At 46.6% G+C, this 20,192-nt stretch overlaps 1 protein-coding gene across 3 annotated transcripts in view; it reads right to left on the reverse strand.

Moving 5' to 3' along the window:
• MICAL2 (microtubule associated monooxygenase, calponin and LIM domain containing 2) overlaps nucleotides 1–20,192 on the reverse strand; it is a 255,526-nt gene that overhangs the window by 135,879 nt on the left and 99,455 nt on the right. For all 3 annotated transcript variants that reach the window (XM_047776272.1, XM_047776271.1, XM_047776273.1), the window contains exons 4-8: nucleotides 17,032–17,239; nucleotides 12,220–12,336; nucleotides 9,965–10,066; nucleotides 5,607–5,762; nucleotides 1,173–1,273 (exon numbers count right to left, since the gene is read on the reverse strand). In XM_047776272.1, the coding sequence (XP_047632228.1) occupies nucleotides 1,173–1,273; nucleotides 5,607–5,762; nucleotides 9,965–10,066; nucleotides 12,220–12,336; nucleotides 17,032–17,239 (684 nt within the window). The remainder of the gene's footprint in view (nucleotides 1–1,172; nucleotides 1,274–5,606; nucleotides 5,763–9,964; nucleotides 10,067–12,219; nucleotides 12,337–17,031; nucleotides 17,240–20,192) is intronic.

Consider the following 20,192-nt stretch of genomic DNA (forward strand, 5'->3'; position numbering starts at 1 on the left):
ACTGCACGATCCTTATCTTGAGGCTACAGCAGCAGCAACAGGAATAGGGGCTCAGGGAGGGTTGAAGCCCAATCAAAGAAGCTGCCGTCCCAGGGCCAGCCACTCCATGTGCTCCTTTGTTGCAGCCCTGCTCTCTTGTTTGAGCATGAAAAGTGCACAGACAGGAAGCAGGGGCCGGGGAGCCAGCAGGACAAAAAAGCAGGTGTCCGAACCAGGCAGAGAAGTAATGGAGGGAATTGCCAAACCGACTTCAGGCCAAGTGCTCTTTACACGTTTAAAAACTTATTCCTCTGAACAGCCCTTTTATTATTTATTTATTTGTGTTTCGTCTTTTTAGGGCCTCACTCGTGGCATATGGAGGTTCCCAGGCTAGGGGTCGAATGGGAGCTATAGCTGCCAGCAGATGTCACAGACACAGCAACACCAGATCCAAGCTGGGTCTATGACCTACACTGCAGCTCATGGCCACCCTGGGTCCTTAATCCACTGAGCGAGGCCAGGGGTCAAACCCATGTCCTCATGGATACTAGTCAGGTTCGTTAACCACTGAGCCACGACGGGAACTCCTGAACAGCCCTTGTAGACAGAAATTATTATTCCCATTCTCCAGATGAGAAGACTGAGGTACAGAGAAGGCAAGCAGTTTAGTCACAGTCTTGAGTTAGAGACGGGCCCAAGCCGAGACTGAACTTGAGTCTTCTGAAGTGCAGTAGAGCTTTCCCCAACACCGTGACAACGGGGTGGCAGTGTGACGTTCACAAGGGAAAGTGCCTGTGTCCCACTAGGACAAGAAACCCCCATCTTGCCTCTGAGTGATGTGTGACCCTCAGCAAAGGCGGCGGGAATAAATGAGAGATGTGGAAGGTAAAGACTCAGCTTGTCTCTTAGTGGAAAAAGCCCACCCTAACACCTGGCTGAGGCTCTAAACATTGCCCCCAGCCCAGCTCTGCAGAATCACCTCTGCCTGAATTTGTCCGTGTGGGCTCCCACACCCAACACACACGCACCACCAAGGAGAAGGAAGTGTGGGGGGTGGGGGGTGGTTGGTCCATTCCTCTCCCTCCCCCACCCCCACTTGCTCAGTCTCTGGCAGGATGACATCTGTTCCCGCTGATGCTGCCAGCCCAGGTCACAAAGGGAAAGACAGGACCTTACAGCCAGGAGATACGTACATTAATGATGACACCTTTGTCAAGCAAGCTCTGCTTCTTGGCGGTCATGACAAAATAGTGGGTGCAGTCCTTGTAGTAAACAATGTTCTCAAGATCAATTCCTGAAAAGAGAAGGTGGATAGGCTGAGTATTACTTCTTCGGTGCCTTCTGTGTGTCAAGAGCTCTGCTTTGCTTCGTTAAAAGTCTCATTACTTACCTGCAGCATATTCATGTTTATCAGACATACTGGCGGGGCAAAGATAAAACCTCACCCAAGTCAACATAGCTAGCATTCACAGTCCCACAAAGTTACTATTCCTTTTCTTTTTTCTTTCCTTTTTTTTTGGTCTTTTTAGGGCCACACCCGAGGCATATGGAAGTTTCCAGGCTAAAGGCGGAATCAGAGCTGTGGAACTGGCCTACACCACAGCCACAGCAACGTCAGATCCAAGCCAATTCTGCAAGCTACACCACGGCTCACAGCAACGCTGGATTCTTAACCCACTGAGCGAGGCCAGGGATTGAACCTGTGTCCTCATGGATGCTCGTCAGATTGGTTTCCGCTGAGCCAGGACGGGAACTCCCTATTCCTTTTCTTTTTAAAGGGAGATATAATATTGTGTAAGTTTAAGGTGTACAACATGTTGATTTGATACATAAGTGTATTGCAATATGATTAAGCCACTATTTCTTTTAAAAGTCATAAGGCCCTTCAGGGCTGTGGACCAGTATTTCGAGTCAGAGTTGAGTATATGCTGCAAGGAGGCACAGTGCTGTCTGTGGCATAGCAGCTAAGTGGTGACAGAATTAGGATCTGAACCTCAGCCTGTCGGATTCCAAGTCCCATTCACAGTGGCTTCGATGTGGCCAGAGATGCAAAAGAGCTGTGGGACTTCACCAAAGACTGCTAAAGCATGTTTCTACCATCTCCCTGCTGTGTGCGAAAACCCACATACCCTGGTAGGAACAACTCAATTAGAGGACTGGGTTATATCTTTTTGGGCTTTTCACCAATTGCAAAACACTTTATAGACTAGGTTTCTGCATTTAAAACAATGCTGTAAGATGAGAGCTAAGGCAGTATTTCTCAAAGTCGGATCCCCAGCCAGCAGCAGAGGCATTACTGGAGAACTTCCTAGAAATGCAAATGATGGGGTCCTAGGAGTTCCCATCGTAGCTCAATGGTTAATGAACCCTACTAGTATCCATGAGGATGCAGGTTCCATCCCTGGCCTTGCTCAGTGGGTTAAGGATCCAGCATTGCTGTGAGCTGTGATGTAGGTCGCAGATGTGGCTGGGATCCCACGTTGCTGTGGCTGTGGTGTAGGCTGGCAGCAGCAGCTCTGATTCGACCCCTAGCCTGGGAACTTCCACATGCCACAGGTGCAGCCCTAAAAAGACCAAAAAAAAAAAAAAAAAAAAAATTGGGGCCTGACCCCAGACCTACTGAATGGGAAACTCTAGTGGTCTGGCCAGCCATCTGTGCTTGAACAAGCCTTACAAGTGACTCTGATTCACCCTCAAGTTTGAGAACTACTGGTTTGGCTTTTTTTTTTGAAGGGTAAAGGCAACTTATCGGCTGTTACCATAGAGGCATGTGGGGTAACCATGGAAACACCTTTATTACTGTTAAATAGGAAACAACCATCAAGGCAGAGGGCCCCCCAGAAGATCCAAGGAAATTCATCACTGTCACTCTGTGAGGGACATTGCTGTTGAATGGCAAAGGTGAGGGACATTGCTGTTGAATGGCAAATTTTAAATTTTATTTAAAATTGTTACACTGCCTTCTCAAGGAGAATTTTATTTATTTATTTATTTATGTCATTTTAGGGCTACACCCTCGGCATATGGGGGTTCCCAGGCTAGGGGTCTAATCAGGGCTACAGCTGCTGGCCACAGCCACACCAGATTCGAGCTGTTATCTCCGACTGCACCACAGCAAAGTGAAAAGGAAGCTCATTGAAACATTCAGAAAAACACACACAATGTCCTGTCATAATTTATATTTGGTGGTTTATTTAAGCATTTATTTTCCTGTTTTTTTAGGTGGGGGGGGGGCTAGAGAACTCCTAAATCATTCAAAATGACATAATATGCTGAAAGGAAATACTTTCTTTTTTTTTTTATAATTTTTTTTATTTTCCCACTGTACAGCAAGGGGGTCAGGTTATCCTTACATGTATACATTACAATTACATTTTTTCCCCCACTCTTTTTTTTTTTTTTTTTAAAGTAGAATAATGCCACCCTGGTGACACTCAGAGGGCCATGTAGTGGACACACATCACTGGGGCCAGTGAGAGGCAGAATCTGGCTCAATAACTAATCCCCTTCCTAGAAAACTCTCTTATGGAAATAACCCAACAGAAGCAGTTTTATTGGTAACAGTAAATAACTGAAAGGTTTAAATCAGAGGTCCACAAGCTTTTTCCATAAAGGGCCAAAGAGTAAATATTTGGGCTTTGTGGCCCATCCGGTCTGTGTCACAAGACCTCATAGTGGAGCAGCCACAGGTACCATGGTAAACACCAGCCTGGCTGCATTCCAGTAAACCTGTACTCACAGACACTGGAACTTGAATTTCATAGAATTTTCGATTTGTCACAAAATATTCTTTTGATTTTTCTGGAGCCGTTCAAAAATATTAAAACCATTCTTAGCTTGAAGGCAGCACAAAAACACATGGCAGGCCATGGTTTGCCAACCCCTGGTTTAGATGCTTCAGCAGAGACAAGACATGTCCTTCATGGACTGTTCTGCCAAGCCCAACCATCAGGAGGACTAGGCACAAAGGACAATATTTCAAATCTGATGCTCAATGAGGAAAGCAGAATCACAGAGTATTGACACTATGATGAAAGCCCTAGCCAAATAAAAAGTAAGGATGCTGGCAGAAAATCACAGAAAAGAACTATGTGAAAATGAAGACTATTCCCCTGCAAGGTGGTGCTGGGTGTTAATGATTTATTTTTAGTAGAAAATTTTATTTAAAATTGTTACACTGCCTTCTCAAGGAGAATTTTATTTATTTATTTATTTATGTCATTTTAGGGCTACATCCTCAGCATATGGGGGTTCCCAGGCTAGGGGTCTAATCAGGGCTACAGCTGCTGGCCACAGCCACACCAGATTCGAGCTGTTATCTCTGACTGCACCACAGCTTACAGCAACACTGGATCCTTAAACCCACTGAGCGAGGCCAGGGATCGAACCTGCATCCTCAAAGATGCTAGTCAGATTTGTTCCCCCTAAGCCATGATGGGAACTCTGAGAATATATATTAATATATATATATATATTTAAAATCAGGTTAAAAAGCCCAGATATGAGCTACATCTGCAACCTCCACCGCAGCTTGCAGCAATGCCGGATCCTTAACCCACTGAGTGAGGCCCGGGATCAAACTTGCATCTTCACGGACACTGTGTTGGGTTCTTAACCTGCTGAGCCACAATGGGAACTTCTTTTCTGATTCATGATGGACTCCTCTCCTGATAGAAAATAAGCTCCAAGAGAGGGGTTTTGCTTGTTTTTGTCCATTGCTTTATCTCACATCCTTGAATAGCATTTGGCACACAGTAAACGTTCAATAAATAGTTACTGAGTAAATGAATGCATCCTCTCTTTCCTCAAGACCGCAACTGGGGGACAACAGATGCCCCTGTGTGAGTGTCACTCCACTCCCTCCCTAGCATCCCCGGACATCCCTCGGGGGAAGGACAACTGGCCCACTGAAAAAAGTACCTATGCTTCTTCAGGGAGCACCCGGAGGTTACTGGCTCCCCCTCAGAGCGCTCCGTGACCCTCACACTGACCTTGGGCATGGACCTACCAGCCTGCATTAGGATGGTTTATGTGGCTGGCCCTCCCTGGTCAAGGAGCCACTGTTGGGAGGGGACTGTGTCAACTTGGACTTTGTATCCCATGATATTGAGCATTCAACAGGCACTCAGTAAATGTCTCCTGAGTAAATACATGTTTTTTTTTTTGGTCTTTTTAGGGCCGCACCTGGGACATTCCCAGGCTAGGGGTCTAATCCGAACTGCCTGCCTATGCCACAGCCACAGCTACACGCGTTCCGAGCTGGGTCTGCAACCTACACCACAGCTCACGGCAACGCCGCCAGCTCCTTAACCCACTGTGCGAGGCCAGGGATCGAACCCATGTCCTCATGGATACTAGTCAGATTTGTTAACTACTGAGCCAGGATGGGAACTCCATGTTTATCTACTTTCATGTACTACATCTAGAACTTCCCTTCAAGACTCTCTCTTGTCCCTGAAGGAATTCTGCTCATTATTACCCTAAAGAGGAATTCCCTGCTTCCACATTATCAGAATGAGTTTCCAAGTCCCAAGAGCTGGGAAAGCCAGCTGCCCCCCTGTGCATTTCAGAGAAGCAGGGACAATGGCCCAATTTGTGGCCAAGTTTGGAAAAGGTGAAGGTCCCACCTGTTTCTTCTTTAAGGTCCTGAAAAAACTTCTGATTGAAGATGAAAGCCACGCCACTAATCTCTTCCACCTTGGCCTCAGCTGTGCTGTTTCTGTTTATGAAGTTGGCGGTGATTGCAATAGCCAGCTTCCCACGGAATTCTTTTCTTCTGAACCCTGTGTGAGGAAGAGGGGAAACGTGGGTCTTTCTTCTGGTTTGGTGTGAAAACTGAAAAAGATGACTGAGAGAGCTCTTCTCAGATGGCCCACAGGCCAGTGAAGCCAGACTCTTGGATCTCTAGAGAAGAGTGGCAGGTGGCAATGCCAAGGTTTGTATCTGAGGAAGAAACCCGTCCGAGGCCTAAGTCAGTGGGACTTTTTCCTTTTCTGAAATTTTGAGCACCAATAATCCTGGCTAAGCTGCCACAAACAAAAGGCTAAAGTGCACTTCTCCAACAATCATAAGGCCAGCCTTTAGGAGATGTGTTCGGCATTGCTTCTGGGTAGTTTCATGAAGGACCCATGGGCATTTTAAACTTTTTGTTTTCCTTTATTTTATTTTTTATTTTTATTTATTTATTTATTATCATTATTATTTTGTCTTTTTGCTATTCTTTGGGCTGCTCCCGCGGCATATGGACGTTCCCAGGCTAGAGGGCCAATCGGAGCTGTAGCCTCCGGCCTACGCCAGAGTCACAGCAACATGGGATCCGAGCCGCGTCTGCAACCTACACCACAGCTCACGGCAACGCCAGATCCTTAACCCACTGAGCAAGGGCAGGGACCAAACCCACAACCTCATGGTTCCTAGTCGGATTCGTTAACTAGTGCGCCACGACAGGAACTCCTATTTTATTTTTTAAATTGTTATTTCCCCAATACAATTTTTTTTCTACTGTACAGCGTGGTGACCCAGTTACACATGCATGTATTCATTCTTTTTTCTCCCGTTATCATGCCCAAAGAGAAAGACAAATACCATATGATATCACTTATATCTAGAATCCAATATACGGCACAAATGAAACCTTTCCACAGAAAAGAAAATCATGGACTTGGAGAATAGATTTGTGATTGCTTAGGGGGAGGGCAAGGGGGAGGGAGTGGGATGGACCAGAGGCTCAGGCACTTAAAACTTACACGGTTTAAAACCACTTTGTGAGCATTTTTCATGTCCCCCCCCCCCCCCTGCCTACTTTGAAAAGTAGGAAAGAATTCCTAAGGAACAGATCTTTTTTAAGCTAATTTTTTATTTTTTACTTTTTATTTTTTGTCTTTTTAGGGCCACACCTGCAGCATATGGAATTTCCCAAGCTAGGGGTCAAATTGGAGCTGCAGCTGCTGGCCTAAAACACAGCCACAGCTACACAGGACCCTTAACCCACTGAGCGAGGCCAGGGATCGAACCTGCATGCTCATGTATATTAGTCGGGTTCTTACCACTGAGTCACAATGGGAACTCCTGGAACAGAGATTTTTAACAAATTTTCTATCTCCAGTAACGGGCATTTAGTACACTCAATAAATGTATTTTGACAAGACGGAATTCTAACTAGTAATTAATGATTCCTTAGGGTTCTTAAAGTTTTCAATGGTATGCATTGAAGTCACTTTTTAATGGCAGTAAGAATTCTGTACCCAGGGACAATGGGGTCCTCCCACTCCCACAGCAACAGGCAATTCTAGGACAGCAGCTGGGTGTCCTATAATTTAACCGAATTTTGACACTATCTACCTGGAGACAGCCACAGATCCCACAGGGATCTGGCTCCCCACTTCAGATGCCAATCATAAGCTCATGTTGTCACCTGGGCTTCTGACCAACCAGCTATAGATTGGAGGTTCAAGGACCACCCCCACCCCCTTGGGTTCAACTAACTTTCTAGAGTGACTTTACAGAATTCAGAGAAACATCTTACTGAACAACTTGGAAACCACCAGATGGACGGGGTACTTAGGTATATGGCTTCCATGGCCTTTCCAGGCATGCTATTTCCCCTCTGTGTTTGCTTGAAGGACTCATTAATTAAATCACTGGCCATTGGTGACTGAACTCAATCTCCAGCCCCTCTCCCATCCCAGCAGGTCAGGGGGTGGGGCTAAAAGTTCTAAACGCTGGGTTTTTTTTCTGGGGGCGGGGGGGTGGTGTCTTTTTAGGGCAGTATAGAGGTTCCCAGGCTAGGGGCATCGGAGCTGTAGCTGCTGGCCTACACCATAGCCACAGCCACTCGGGATCCTGAACCCACTGAGCAAGGCCAGGAATCGAACCCACAACCTCATGGTTCCTAGTCGGGTTGTGAACCCCTGAAAGGTCAAGCCTTCTAATCACTTGTTTGGCTTCCCTGGCGACCAGTCCCCTCCCATCCTCAGGGGCTTTACAAAAGCCACTTCATTAACATGACTCAGCTGTAGGGGAAAGGAGTTTGTCATGAATAACAAGACAACCATTTCACCTGGTGGCTCTGAATTGATGTCAGGAACTACAGACAAGAGGTGAAATGAAATATCCTAACAAAAGAGGCACTGATTGCTCTCATTGCTCAGGAAATTCCAAGGGTTTGGGGAACTTGGTGCCAGAAAGGGGACAGGGGCCCAATATATTTGCCTTATTATAAATCACAATATCACGGGCGATTATACAGAGGATCACAAGCATGTGGTCCCATTTCAGTGGACCATCTCCTCCTAATCCCCTTTCTTTTGAGCATCTGTCTTTTCCTGTAGTTCTGAACATCCCCTCTAAACAGGGACTGCCTTCATTTTGCTTAACTCAAGGCATGTGTCTTGCTAGCAGACAAAACCCTTGTCTTCCGCACCGTGGGAGTCCCCCCTCACATTTGCTTACCATTCACTCTAGCCTCATGGTAATTCCCAAGCGTCTTTGTCAAAAATCCCTTTGACTTAAAAACCCTTGAGTTTCTATTCAACACGCCCTCATTTTAGTTCTTCATGAGACCTTTGTGGAAAATGTCCAAAAGGCCATTCGTCTCTAGCATTTCTTGACTGGGGAGGGTTTTGCCCCCCAGGGGGCATTCGACCATGTGTGGAGACCTTTCAGGTTGACACAACTGAGAGTGCTGCTGGGTGGGGGCAGGGGTGCTGCTCAGCATCCTACAATGCACAGGACAGCCCCCACGACAAAGGATGATCTGGCCCCAAAGGCCAAAGTGCCAATTGAGAACCCTGCTCTGGTCTGCGTACCTGATCCTACGTTGCTCTAGTGATTCTCCTGCTCCCTGCCCTTTTTTTCATGTTCACAAAATGCCAAACCATCTTCAAGCCAAGATTTTTATCTGCAGACTGAACAGTTTTCACAAACCATCAGAATGGGCTCGTGAACTCTTACCACATCCATGCTGGCAGCTTAAAGCTTTGTTCAATATTGGCTATTGACTGCTGGGGGGCAGGGAGTGGGTGCAGAAGTGAAATAGGAGGAGAGGAGCACCAGGGGCATAGCAGGTGGGAAGGGCCTTGGCCGGGTGGATTCTGCATCTTGAGTCCTCTGAAAACAGCCCTAGTTCAGGGAGGGGGCGATGATCTCAGAGAAGGTGCAGACACTTGCAGCCCGGAGCCCTTGAGCAGGTCAAGCTCGAAAAGCAGATTTGTCCTCAGCCCAAGAGAGGCCATGGGGCCATGGGGGACCCTCTTTGTCCTCAACTTGGAATCTCAAATGAGTACATTTGGTGCCAATTAGTACAACCTGTGTGTCAATGAACCTTGGGGCTGGGGTGGAGGGGATTGAAGGCATTTCCTGGCTATGGGGATCCTCTCTCAACCTGAGTAGATTCGTCCCGCCAAACAGGGTATGCTTGCAAATTTCAAACTCAGAGAAGCATGGTTGTGTACCTTGACAGTCTGGGCAAAATTTACCTTACTGCCCAGGGGTGACTGTGCTTAAAAGTTGTGAGAAGAGATGGGGTCCTCCTTCTAGAATTTTCTATTTCACAATAAACGGATATTATTAATAGTATAAAAATGGCTTAGTTGGAAGAAGTAGGTATGAAAAGTGCTTAGCACCATGGCTTGCACACAGGCAGGTGCTCAATAAATGTATGCTGATTTGTCTCTTTTAATTTCCAAAGCACTGTATCTTTATGAAGCATTTATACATATGAGTCCTTTTCCTAGCCCTTATAGAATGTTCTGAGGAGTTCTATCATCCACATTTAGAGTTGAGAAAACAGAGGTTCAGCAAGCATTAAATGGCTGTTCTCTAAATACTCGGCCTTAGGCATGGCAGAGTGATCTGCCTTTCTATCAAGGTCCCGTCCAGCTTTGGGACCTGCCATCTCATCCTACTTCTCCACCCACTTTCTGAAGTACCCCCTCCTACTCCTGGCCCCATCTTCAGCCCCAAGGCAAAAAAAAAGAGTTTTCACCTTCCAGGGTGTTCCTGCGGCCATCGGCACCAATGATGACATCAAACTCGAACTCCGATAGAGAGTGGTCTGCAGGGAGAAACTCTGCTCGCCAGCCAATTTCTGCCAGGACAGGAAAATGAGATGTGTTGGCAGTGGGAGGTGGGAGGACACAGTGATCATACGTCCCCTGTGTCGGTCGTGAGGAATGGCAACGCCACCGGGTATAGACACCAGAAACCCCAGAGGAAAGAACTCAGCTGTCCCAAGTCACACTTGAATCTGGAGTCCTTCTGGCTTTAGTTTCAGTTCAGTCCAGGACACGGTACACCAGCAATGCCAACTCCATGCCTGGCTTTACTGATTTCTATAAAGGCCGGGAGTCTATCCTCAGTGATTCTCCAACCTGTTTCAATTATACCTTATTTATCTCAGCAGATGCCCCCACATTCTCTTTGGATCCACCACATTCCTCAGTGCCCTCTGGTTGCTAAACAGACCTGAAAGGATGTGCAGGATGTAATGAAACCAGTTTGAATGACTATTTTATTATGCTCCAGATATTCTGCGGGGGCAATACACAGTCTTTATGAAAACATTTTCAGGTGAAATCTTGCTGGTTACCCCTAACTAGGATTTATCATCCACTAGGGGTCTAGGAAAGGTTAAGAGGTCTCGGGGTTCCCACCATGGCACAGTGGAAACAAATCCGACTAGGAACCATGAGCTGGCGGGTTCAATCCTTGGCCTTGCTCAGTGGGTTAACGATCCGGCATTGCCCTGAGCTGTGGTGTAGGTCGCAGATGTGGCTCAGATCTGGCATTGCTGTGACTGTAGTGTAGGCCGGCAGCTACAGCTCTGATTAGACCCCTAGCCTGGGAACCTCCATATGCCATGGATGCGGCCCCAAAAAGACAAAAAAAAAAAAAAAAGAGCACACAGGTCTCAAAGTTAAATTACAGATGGCCTCCTGCCACAAAAGCCAACAGAGATCTCACCTAAATCCTCAATATTCTGGGCAGGGGACAGGAGGGATCAGAGTTGTAACCTGCATGTGAAATGACAAGGTCTCTGACATGGAGCTGCACCAAAAACTGAAAGCCCTGCCCAGTAGCAGAAGAGTTTGATAATAAAATGCAGAGGCATCATGGACAAACTCTCTGACTATGGTGTATATAAAAGTCAGAATTTACAGACATATACTAAAAGGAACAAGAAAAAAGACGTACTTAGAATAGGTGAATTTTTTTTTTTGTCTTTTTGCTATTTCTTTGGGCCACTCCCACGGCATATGGAGGTTCCCAGGCTAGGGGTCGAATCAGAGCTGTAGCCACCAGCCTACGCCAGAGCCACAGCAATGCAGGATCCGAGCCATGTCTGCAACCTACACCACAGCTCACGACAACGCCGGATTGTTAACCCACTGAGCAAGGGTAGGGACCGAACCCGCCACCTCACGGTTCCTGGTAGGATTCGTTAACCACTGCGCCACGACAGGAACTCTAGAATAGGTGAATTTTGCAGTTTGTAAATTCTTCTTCAATAAATCTTAAAAAGAGTACCTACCAAATACTATTTCAAACATTTGTTTCATGTGTGCTCTAAAAACTTCACTTTACTGGACTTCAAAATATTTTGTGGGTACAAAAACTATATTCACATACCCATGTGTGTACACATATGGCTTGAAGAGCATGCAGATGAACTTTATCAGACAGCCAAGTCTATGTCTTCTTTTCTGCTTACTACTTAGACTTCATTTGTCAAAGTACCACCTCCTTAGCGACAGGGGTTACCAAATTACAGGTTTCGTGAATTTTTTTTTTTTTATCTTTTTAGGGCTACACCCACAGCATGGGGAAGTTCCCAGTCTAGGGGTCATAGTGGAGCCGCAGCTGCCAGCCTATGCCACAGCCACAGCAACATGGGATCCGAGCCCTGTTGGCGACCTACATCACAGCTCACGGCCATGCAAGATCCTTAACCCACTGAGCGAGGTCAGGGATCAAACTCACGTGCTCATGGATGCTAGTAGGGTTCGTTAACTGCTGAGCCACAATGGGAACACCCAGGTTTAACGACTTAATAAATCCCCTGGGGCAAAGAGCAAACCTAAAGTATCAGCAGTGGTCCGAAAGGTACACTATCGTTTGATGGATTATGTCAAACAGCTCCCAGTAAACATAACTCTTATAGAAACAACCTCTGAGAGCTACAAATGTGATTTCCATTTTGCAATATCTGAGTTTTGGACCCAAAGAAAAATTATACTGTACTTTGATTTTCCTGATCTTCAGGAGGCTCTAGAACCTTCACAAACTCCACATTCACATGGATTTCCACCCCCAATAGCAAGGCCACCTTGAACAGAATCAGCTGCAACTGACGAATACCTGTTAGAAAGGAAGGGGGAAGAGATGAACCGTCAGTCAATGTCTGAGTGCCTCTTACATACAGATCACTATACAGGCACTGCTCAGTGATCTCTGGGCATAGCAATGCACAGACGTGGCTCATGTTATTGCACTTGGCTTTACTGCACTTCTCAGATATTATGTTTTTTTACAAATTGAAGATCCGTGGCAACCCTGTGTCAAGCAAGTCCACCAGTACAATATTCCAATAACATTTGTCCATTTTCTGTCTCTGTGTTATAGTTGGACAAGTCTAACAATAAAGTCTTTTTAAATTAAGGCACGTATATTGTTTTTGAGGCATAATTCTATTACACATATACATTAACTAGATTGCAGTATAGTAAAAACATCACTTTTTTATGCACTGTAGGTAATTCATGTCACTTGCTTTATTATTGTGATCTGGAACCAAACCCACAATTTCTCCAAGGTATGCCAGTACCAGTAACAATCATTATTGAACACTAATGCACCAAGCAATCTGGGCTCTCTCATTTAACCCTTACAGTGGTCCTTTGGGATAATTATTCTCATCTTAGAGATGAAAAATGGAGGCTCAATGAGACTAAGGGACTTGTTCAAGCTCACATAAGAGCAAAACTGGAATGTGAACACAGATCTGCCTGATTCAAGACTGCTCTAGCTGTTAGCTGTGGGTTTGATGAGATGAAGATGGATATAGGAGTAAAGAGGGAGAGAGAAAGGGAGGCAGGGAAAGAGGGAGAAAGAGAGAGACACTAAAGGGCCAATGTGTAAAGTTAGAGATCAAACAGCTCTTCCTTTGGGGACTCTACCTAAGCTCTAGCCATTCAGAGTAAGGTGTACGGTAGGGAATTCTCCCCATAAAGCTGGTTTCATGGTTTTCCACCTCCTACCCACTCTCCTAAATTCCCCCAATGAGTGACTCCTTGTCTCTCTATTTTGTTTCTGCCATTAAGCACAAAAAGAGATGCCTCCAAATACATTTCTGCAGAGCACACGGTTTCAAATGTTCTGTGGGTCCCTCTGTATTTTGTGGGCTTCGTTCCTTTACTGAACACCTGCCATGTGCCAGGTGCCATGCTGGGCCCAGGAGATGTGGAAAACACCCTCTAGCAGGGGGAATATGGGTAATCAGAATGGGGCAGGGCCTGGTGGTTGGTAGGGGTGGCAGAACTGGGCTTGAGCTGCAGTCCTGAAGGTCAAGATCCCAAGAATACCAGATCCCACATAGAGATTGAGCATATGAAGACTGGAGTTCCCGTCATGGCACAGCGGTTAACGAATCCAACTAGAAACCATGAGGTTGCAGGTTCGATCTCTGGCCTTGCTTAGTGGGTTAAGGATCCGGCGTTGCCGTGAGCTGTAGTGGAGGTTGCAGACGCGGCTCGGATCCCACGTTGCTGTGGCTGGCGTAGGCTGGTGGCAACAGCTCCAATTGGACCCCTAGCCTGGGAATCTCCATATGCCACAGGAGCGGCCATAGAAAAGGCAAAAAAAAGACAAAAAAAAAAGAATATGAAGACTACGGGAGGCCGAGGCACTGGGGTTTGGGAAGCTTCTGGAGAGAATCTCTTTAGCACGGTGGCTAGGGAGCAATCAGACCACAATGGAAGGAGGCATGAGTGGAAAGAATAGGCAAGGTCTATGTCATCTCTTTCTGGGAGAAATACTTTGAGGTAAAGAAAAGAAGTGGACAATATCAGAGGATGGAGGGTCCATGTGAGGTAAGGAGCAGAAAGACTAATAGTTGGGGTGGTGAAAAGGAGGGAAAGAAACCAAGAGGGCCAGAGTGGGTGAGGAAGCAGCCAGCTCTGCCTCTGATGTCAACGGGTTGGATCCTTGGGGAGAGGTGGGTGTAGGAGGAAGGAGAGGGGAGGGGATGGCCAGTGCCCCCAGTGCCTTCGCTTTCCCAGAGCATCAGCGTGAGGCCATCGGCTCAGAAGGAGGAGGCTGTGGTGGAGGCTTGGGACAGTCGTGGTGGGAGCTGGAAGAGCATGCTGACACAGGACAAGTGGAGCACTGCTGAGCATTGCCGAGGACCAGGTCACAGAGGGGGATGGAGACCACGGTGGGTCTGAAAGGAAGCCAGTCAGCCGGGGGGCTTACAGAATCCAACCCACCTCCTGCCTGGAAACGGGCCTGGCCTCTCTTCATCGTTTCAAGGTTCCTAGTCTAACGGGTTGGGGCACAGAGCAGGTACTCAATAAATTCTCCCTGCCTCCTTTCTCACAGGGTTTGGAGCTGCCCTTGACGATCACTCTGAATGTTTGAATCTCAGTTCCAGAGTCCTGCCAGTGTTTCTGCACCCTGAGATATTTCCAAGGACTAAGGGTTACATAGCCCTGTCAGTGGGGCAGCAAGGCAGCCTGACAGCCCTGGGACCTCCCAAGGGCTCCTAGTGCCCAGCTCTGCTTCTCAGGAAGGCTCCATGGGAAAGTGGTGCTTAGGGTTGTCATTCTAAATTGGCAACTGACATATATTCTTGTGAGGGTGGTAAGGACTATCCAGAAAGCTGACACTGCAGCTTTCTGGGCAAATCTAAATTTCTTTCCAATGGACTCCTGGAATTTCCTCTTCCTAGACTGGGCCACTGCTGCTAAGTTCTCCTGTGTCTGACTCAATTACACCCCGTGTGGCAGATCATTTTCTCCAGTTGTTCCTGCCCCAACCCCACACCCTTTTCCTATCAGGTCTTGTCCTCATGAGAGCATAGCTCTTAGGGTTCTCCTTCCACCCACTGGGTGAGAGGGCAGCTCTAAGTTCTGGTTTGGGATCCCTGGCTGCTCCTTGCTCAGTGGACCCCACTGGATGCAAGGCAGACCTGAGCACCTACGACATGCCAGGCATAGTGATAAGCACATTTCACACTTGACCTCATTTAACCCACTCAGCCCTCCGGGTAGGCAGGCATCAATCTTAGTTAGGGGAGACAAAACGGGGGCTGGAGGAAAGTAAGGAATTTGATCTAAGTCACACAGAACATGTACAAGATAGATTTTACACCCAGAACGTATTCAAACCCTTGAACTCTCCCCACAAAACTAACTTCCTGGCCTTTCATAGGTCACTACTGCTGTATATGAAATAGCTAAAGTCCCCTTCCCTGGAAAGCATGAGGAGGGAGGCTGTTCTCCCAAAGCCATCGGCAGAGACCTTGCCTCAAGGCCATCTAAGAGACCCAAGCCTTGGAGGTCCCATCGTGGTGCAGTGGAAACAAATCTGACTAGGAACCATGAGGTTGCAGGTTAGATTCCTGGCCTTGATCAGTGGGGTAAGGAACTGGTGTTGCTGTGAGCTGCGGTGCAGGTCACAGATGTTGCTGGGTCCCATGTTGCTGTGGCTATGGCATAGGCTGGGAGCTGTAACTCCTATTTGACCCCTAGCCTGGGAACCTCCATATGCTGTGGGTGCAGCCCTAAAAAGCAAAACAAGAGAGACCCATGCCTAATTAACATCAGAGCAGGAGGCCTTGATAGTCACCTGGTTACCTAAGCATTCCAGGATGGCCGTGGGACCTAAAATCCACCTTCCCAAGTACCCTCCTTTTCTGGATGAATCCCTGTCACAGTGGCCTCTCTCTCTACTTATTTTTTAAAATTTAATTTTTGATTTTTTAATTTCTTTTAATGGCCACACCTGCAGCATATGGACATACCCAAGCCAGGGATTGAGCCCCAGCTACAACCTATGCTGCAGTTGCAGCAAAACCAGACAGATCCTTTAATGCACTGCACTAGGCAGAGATGAAACCCATGCCTCCACAGTGACTGCAAGCCACTGCAGTCATATTCTTATTTTTATTTATTTATATTTTTTTGTCTTTTTTTTGGCGGGCCACACCCACGGCATATGGAGGTTCCCAGGCTAGGGGTCGAATCAGAGCTACAGCTGCTGGCCTACACCACAGCCACAGCAACGAAGGATCTGAGGTTGTCTGCGACCTACACCACAGCCACAGCAACGCCAGATCCTTAACCCACTGAGCAAGGCCAGGGATCCAACCCATAACCCCATGGTTCCTAGTCAGATTCGTTTCCACTGCACCACGATGGGAACTCCCTTCTGCAGTCAGATTCTTAACCCGCTGCACCACAGCAGGAACTCTCATTCTTTTTAAAGCTCAAGGAAACTCAATACAGGATCTGTCAATTGTGTCATTCCTCTGTTCTGGAACCCTCCATGGCTCCCGAGAATGGGCAACACAGGGTCCAAACTCTAACCAAGAGGCCCTCAACAACCTAGCTCACTGAATTGTTTTATGTGGCTCCTTCTTCTGAGCTCCTCTAGCAATTGGCAAAACCTGAGTTCTCTGAGAGTGCAGACTCTCTTAAGTCTACCTCTGTTTTCCATCTTTCTTTCTTCTTTCTCTCTCTCTCTCCTTCAACAGGAGTCTGTTGAGCATCTCCTATGTGTCAAGCACTCTTTCATGTCCCGGTGATACTCTGGTGAAGAAGACATGCCATGGTCCCTGGCCTCATGGCACTTCCAGCCAAGTGGGACAAAACACAGGGCCTGGCACAAGGCATGCAGCAGGCCCTTCACTAAAGGTCTGCCAGGTGGGTGTGTGGAGCCCCCAGATGAACTATCCTTGCAAGATGAACTATCCTGGGGACTCCATGATGTGGAGGACTGTGCCCCACCCAGGGTCAGTCGCCTCCCCAGGCGGGTGCCACCACGGGCTCCACTCACTGATGTGGTCGATGGAGCCGGCACAGAACTTCCCGTAGAACTTCTTGGCTCCGAGGCCTCGCAGGTCATGGATGGTGAAAGGCCAGAGGTGCAGCACGTTGTTCCGGGAGAAGGTGTCCCTCTTCTCCACCACGACCACTTTGGCCCCTAGGTAGGCAAGTTCAATGGCAGTGCGCAAACCACATGGTCCTCCCCCGATGATGAGACACTGTGGAGGTGAGAGAGGAGGAAGACATTCAGTGTCCTCTAGCCTTGAAGACACAAACCCCTAGTCCACAGAGCCACCGAGGAGCAAACTCCCATCCACTCAAATCAACCAGTATGTGCAAACCAAACACCTGTTAGGGCCCACCATTCACCTATACCATGTACCTTACCTGTGGGCCTACTGTGCACGAGGCACGGTACCAAACCCTGTGAGGGATGTAAAGGTGAAAGGACTTGGGGGAGGCACAGTTAAGATACGTGTGAAAGTTCAGAGTCAGACTGAACTGGGCTTAAATCCCAACTTTGGCACATAACCTCTTAGTTTCCTCATCTGTGAAATGGGTCTACTACTCTTTCTTCACAGGGTTATTGAAATAAGATTGCTTTTAAAAAGTTCTTGGTGCATTTTTATGTTCTTGGATTAGGCAATGATTTCTTAGCTATGACACTAAAAGTACAAGCAACAGAAGAAAGAGATAAATTAGACTTTATCAAAATTAAAGACTTTTATGTTTCAAAGGCCACTATCCAGAAAGAGAAAAGACAACCCACAGACAGGAGAAAATATTTGCCAAATCATATATTTGATAAGAAACTAGTATCCTAAATATGTAAAGAATTTTACAACTCCACAATAAAAAGACAAATAACCCAATTAAAGAAGGGGCAGGTGACATGAATAGATGTTTCTTCAGGGACATACAAAAGGCCAGTAAGCACATGAAAAGATGCTCAATAGCATTAGCCATCAAGGAAATGCAAATTAGAGTCACAGTGAGATACCACTTCCTACCTGCTAGGATGGCTATCATCAAAAAGACAAAAAGTTGCCCTTGTGGTGCAACGAAACCTTGTGGTACCTGTGAGGACATGAGTTCAATCCCTGGCCTCCCCCAGTGGGTTAAGGATCCAGCATTGCATGAGCTGTGGTGTAGGTTGCAGACGAGGCTCAGATCTGGTATTGCTGTGGTTGTGGTGTAGGCTGGCAGTTGGAAGTCCGATTCAGCCCCTAGCCTGGGAACTTCCACATGCCTCACCTGTGGCTCTAAAAAGACAAACAAAGAAACAAAAAACAAAGCATAGACAAAAACAAGTGTTGATAAAGATGTGAAGAAATTAGGAGTTCCCGTTGTGGCGCAGTGGTTAATGAATCTGACTAGGAACCATGAGGTTGCAGGTTGGATCCCTGGCCTTGCCCAGTGGGTTAAGGATCCGGCGTTGCCGTGAGCTGCGGTGTAGGTCACAGACGTGGCTTGGATCCTGCGTTGCTGTGGCTGTGGCGTAGGCCAGTGGCTACAGCTCCGATTAGACCCCTAGCCTAGGAACGTCCATGTGCTGCAAGTACAGCCCTAAAAAGACCAAAAAAACCCCAAAAAACAAAAAAAAAAAAACATTTCCACACAGAAGTGTGTATACTAATATTCATTGAAGCATTATTCATAATAGCCAAATATAGAAATAACTCAAATGTCCATTGTTGATAAACAAAATGTGCCATATTCATACAATGGAATAGTATTCAGCTATAAAAAGGAAGGAAGGGCTGATATATGAATGAACCTCAAGAATATTAAGCTAAGCAAATGAAACTCGATACAAAAGGACACATATTGCTAATTCCATTTACATGAAATGTCCAGAATAGGCAAATCCAAAGAGGCAGAAAGCAAATATATTGTTGCAAGGCATGGGGCAAGAGGATTGGACAGTGATTGTTAATAGGTATGGGGTTTCTTTTTTTTTTTTTATTTCCCCAATACATTATTTTTTTTCTACTGTACAGCATGATGACCCAGTCACACATACATGTATACATTCTTTTTTCTCCTGTTATCATGCTCCATCATAAGTGACCAGACATAGTTCCCAGTGCTACACAGCAGGATCTCATTGCTAATCCATTCCAAAGGCAAGAGTCTGTGTCTATTAACCCCGAGCTCCCAATCTATCCCACTCCCTCTCTCTCCCCCTTGGCAACCACAAGGGGATAAAATGTTCTAGAATTAGTGATGGTGTTGCCCAACTTTGTGAATATAGGGAAACCATCGAATTGTATACTTGAAAAGGATAAATGGTATGGCATGTGAGTTATATTTCAATAAAATAATTGTGTGAGAGAAAAAGCGCATGGTCCCAGTTTGGCACACATTCATGCAGATGTCATTATTCTCATCGCTGAGACTTAGTTCCTGTCTTCTAGAAATGGAGGCTAGAGATAAATTCAGGCTCGTGGAATAAATAACTAGAACCCTATGTGGTTAGTTCTATTTAGAGCCCAGCAGAGAAAAAGCTAATCCTACCTGCTAGGCTGGAAAAGACATCACAGAGAAGGTCTTTAGTAATTATCATCATTACCACCACGACCAGCACCACCACTGTCATCTTCACAACAGCTTACATTTGTTGTGTACTTATGATGTGCCAGACACTGGTTTAAGTGCTTTATGTGCTTCAGCTCTTAATGTTCACAAAAGATCAGAGGAAGGAATTATTATTATCTCCAACTCACAAATGGAAAAACTGAGGCACAAAGCAGCTAAGTAATAAGCCCATGGTTTCGTTTCATAGGTCAAAAGGAAGAGAACCAGAGTTCCTGTCGTGGCTCAGCGGGTAATGAACCCGACTAGGATCCATGAGGATGCCGGTTCGATCCCTGGCCTCACCCAGTGGGTTCAGGATCTGGTGTTGCTGTGAGTTGTGGTGTAGGTCGCAGATGCAGCTCGGATCTCGAGTTGCTGTGGCTGTAGTGTAGGCTGGCAGCTGTAGCTCTAATTGGACCCCTAGCTTGGAAACTTCCATACGCCACCAGTGTGGCCCTAAAAAGCAAAACAAACAAACAAACAAACAAAAAACATAGGAAGAGAACCAGGATTCAAACCCAGGTGGTCTTACTCCAGAACCCACCATGCTACTCTGCTTGAAGTTTGCCAGGAATAAAAAGAAAGAACATTTCA

The sequence above is a fragment of the Phacochoerus africanus genome, chromosome 4 (genome assembly GCF_016906955.1).
Source record: "Phacochoerus africanus isolate WHEZ1 chromosome 4, ROS_Pafr_v1, whole genome shotgun sequence".
Taxonomy (NCBI): domain Eukaryota; kingdom Metazoa; phylum Chordata; class Mammalia; order Artiodactyla; family Suidae; genus Phacochoerus; species Phacochoerus africanus.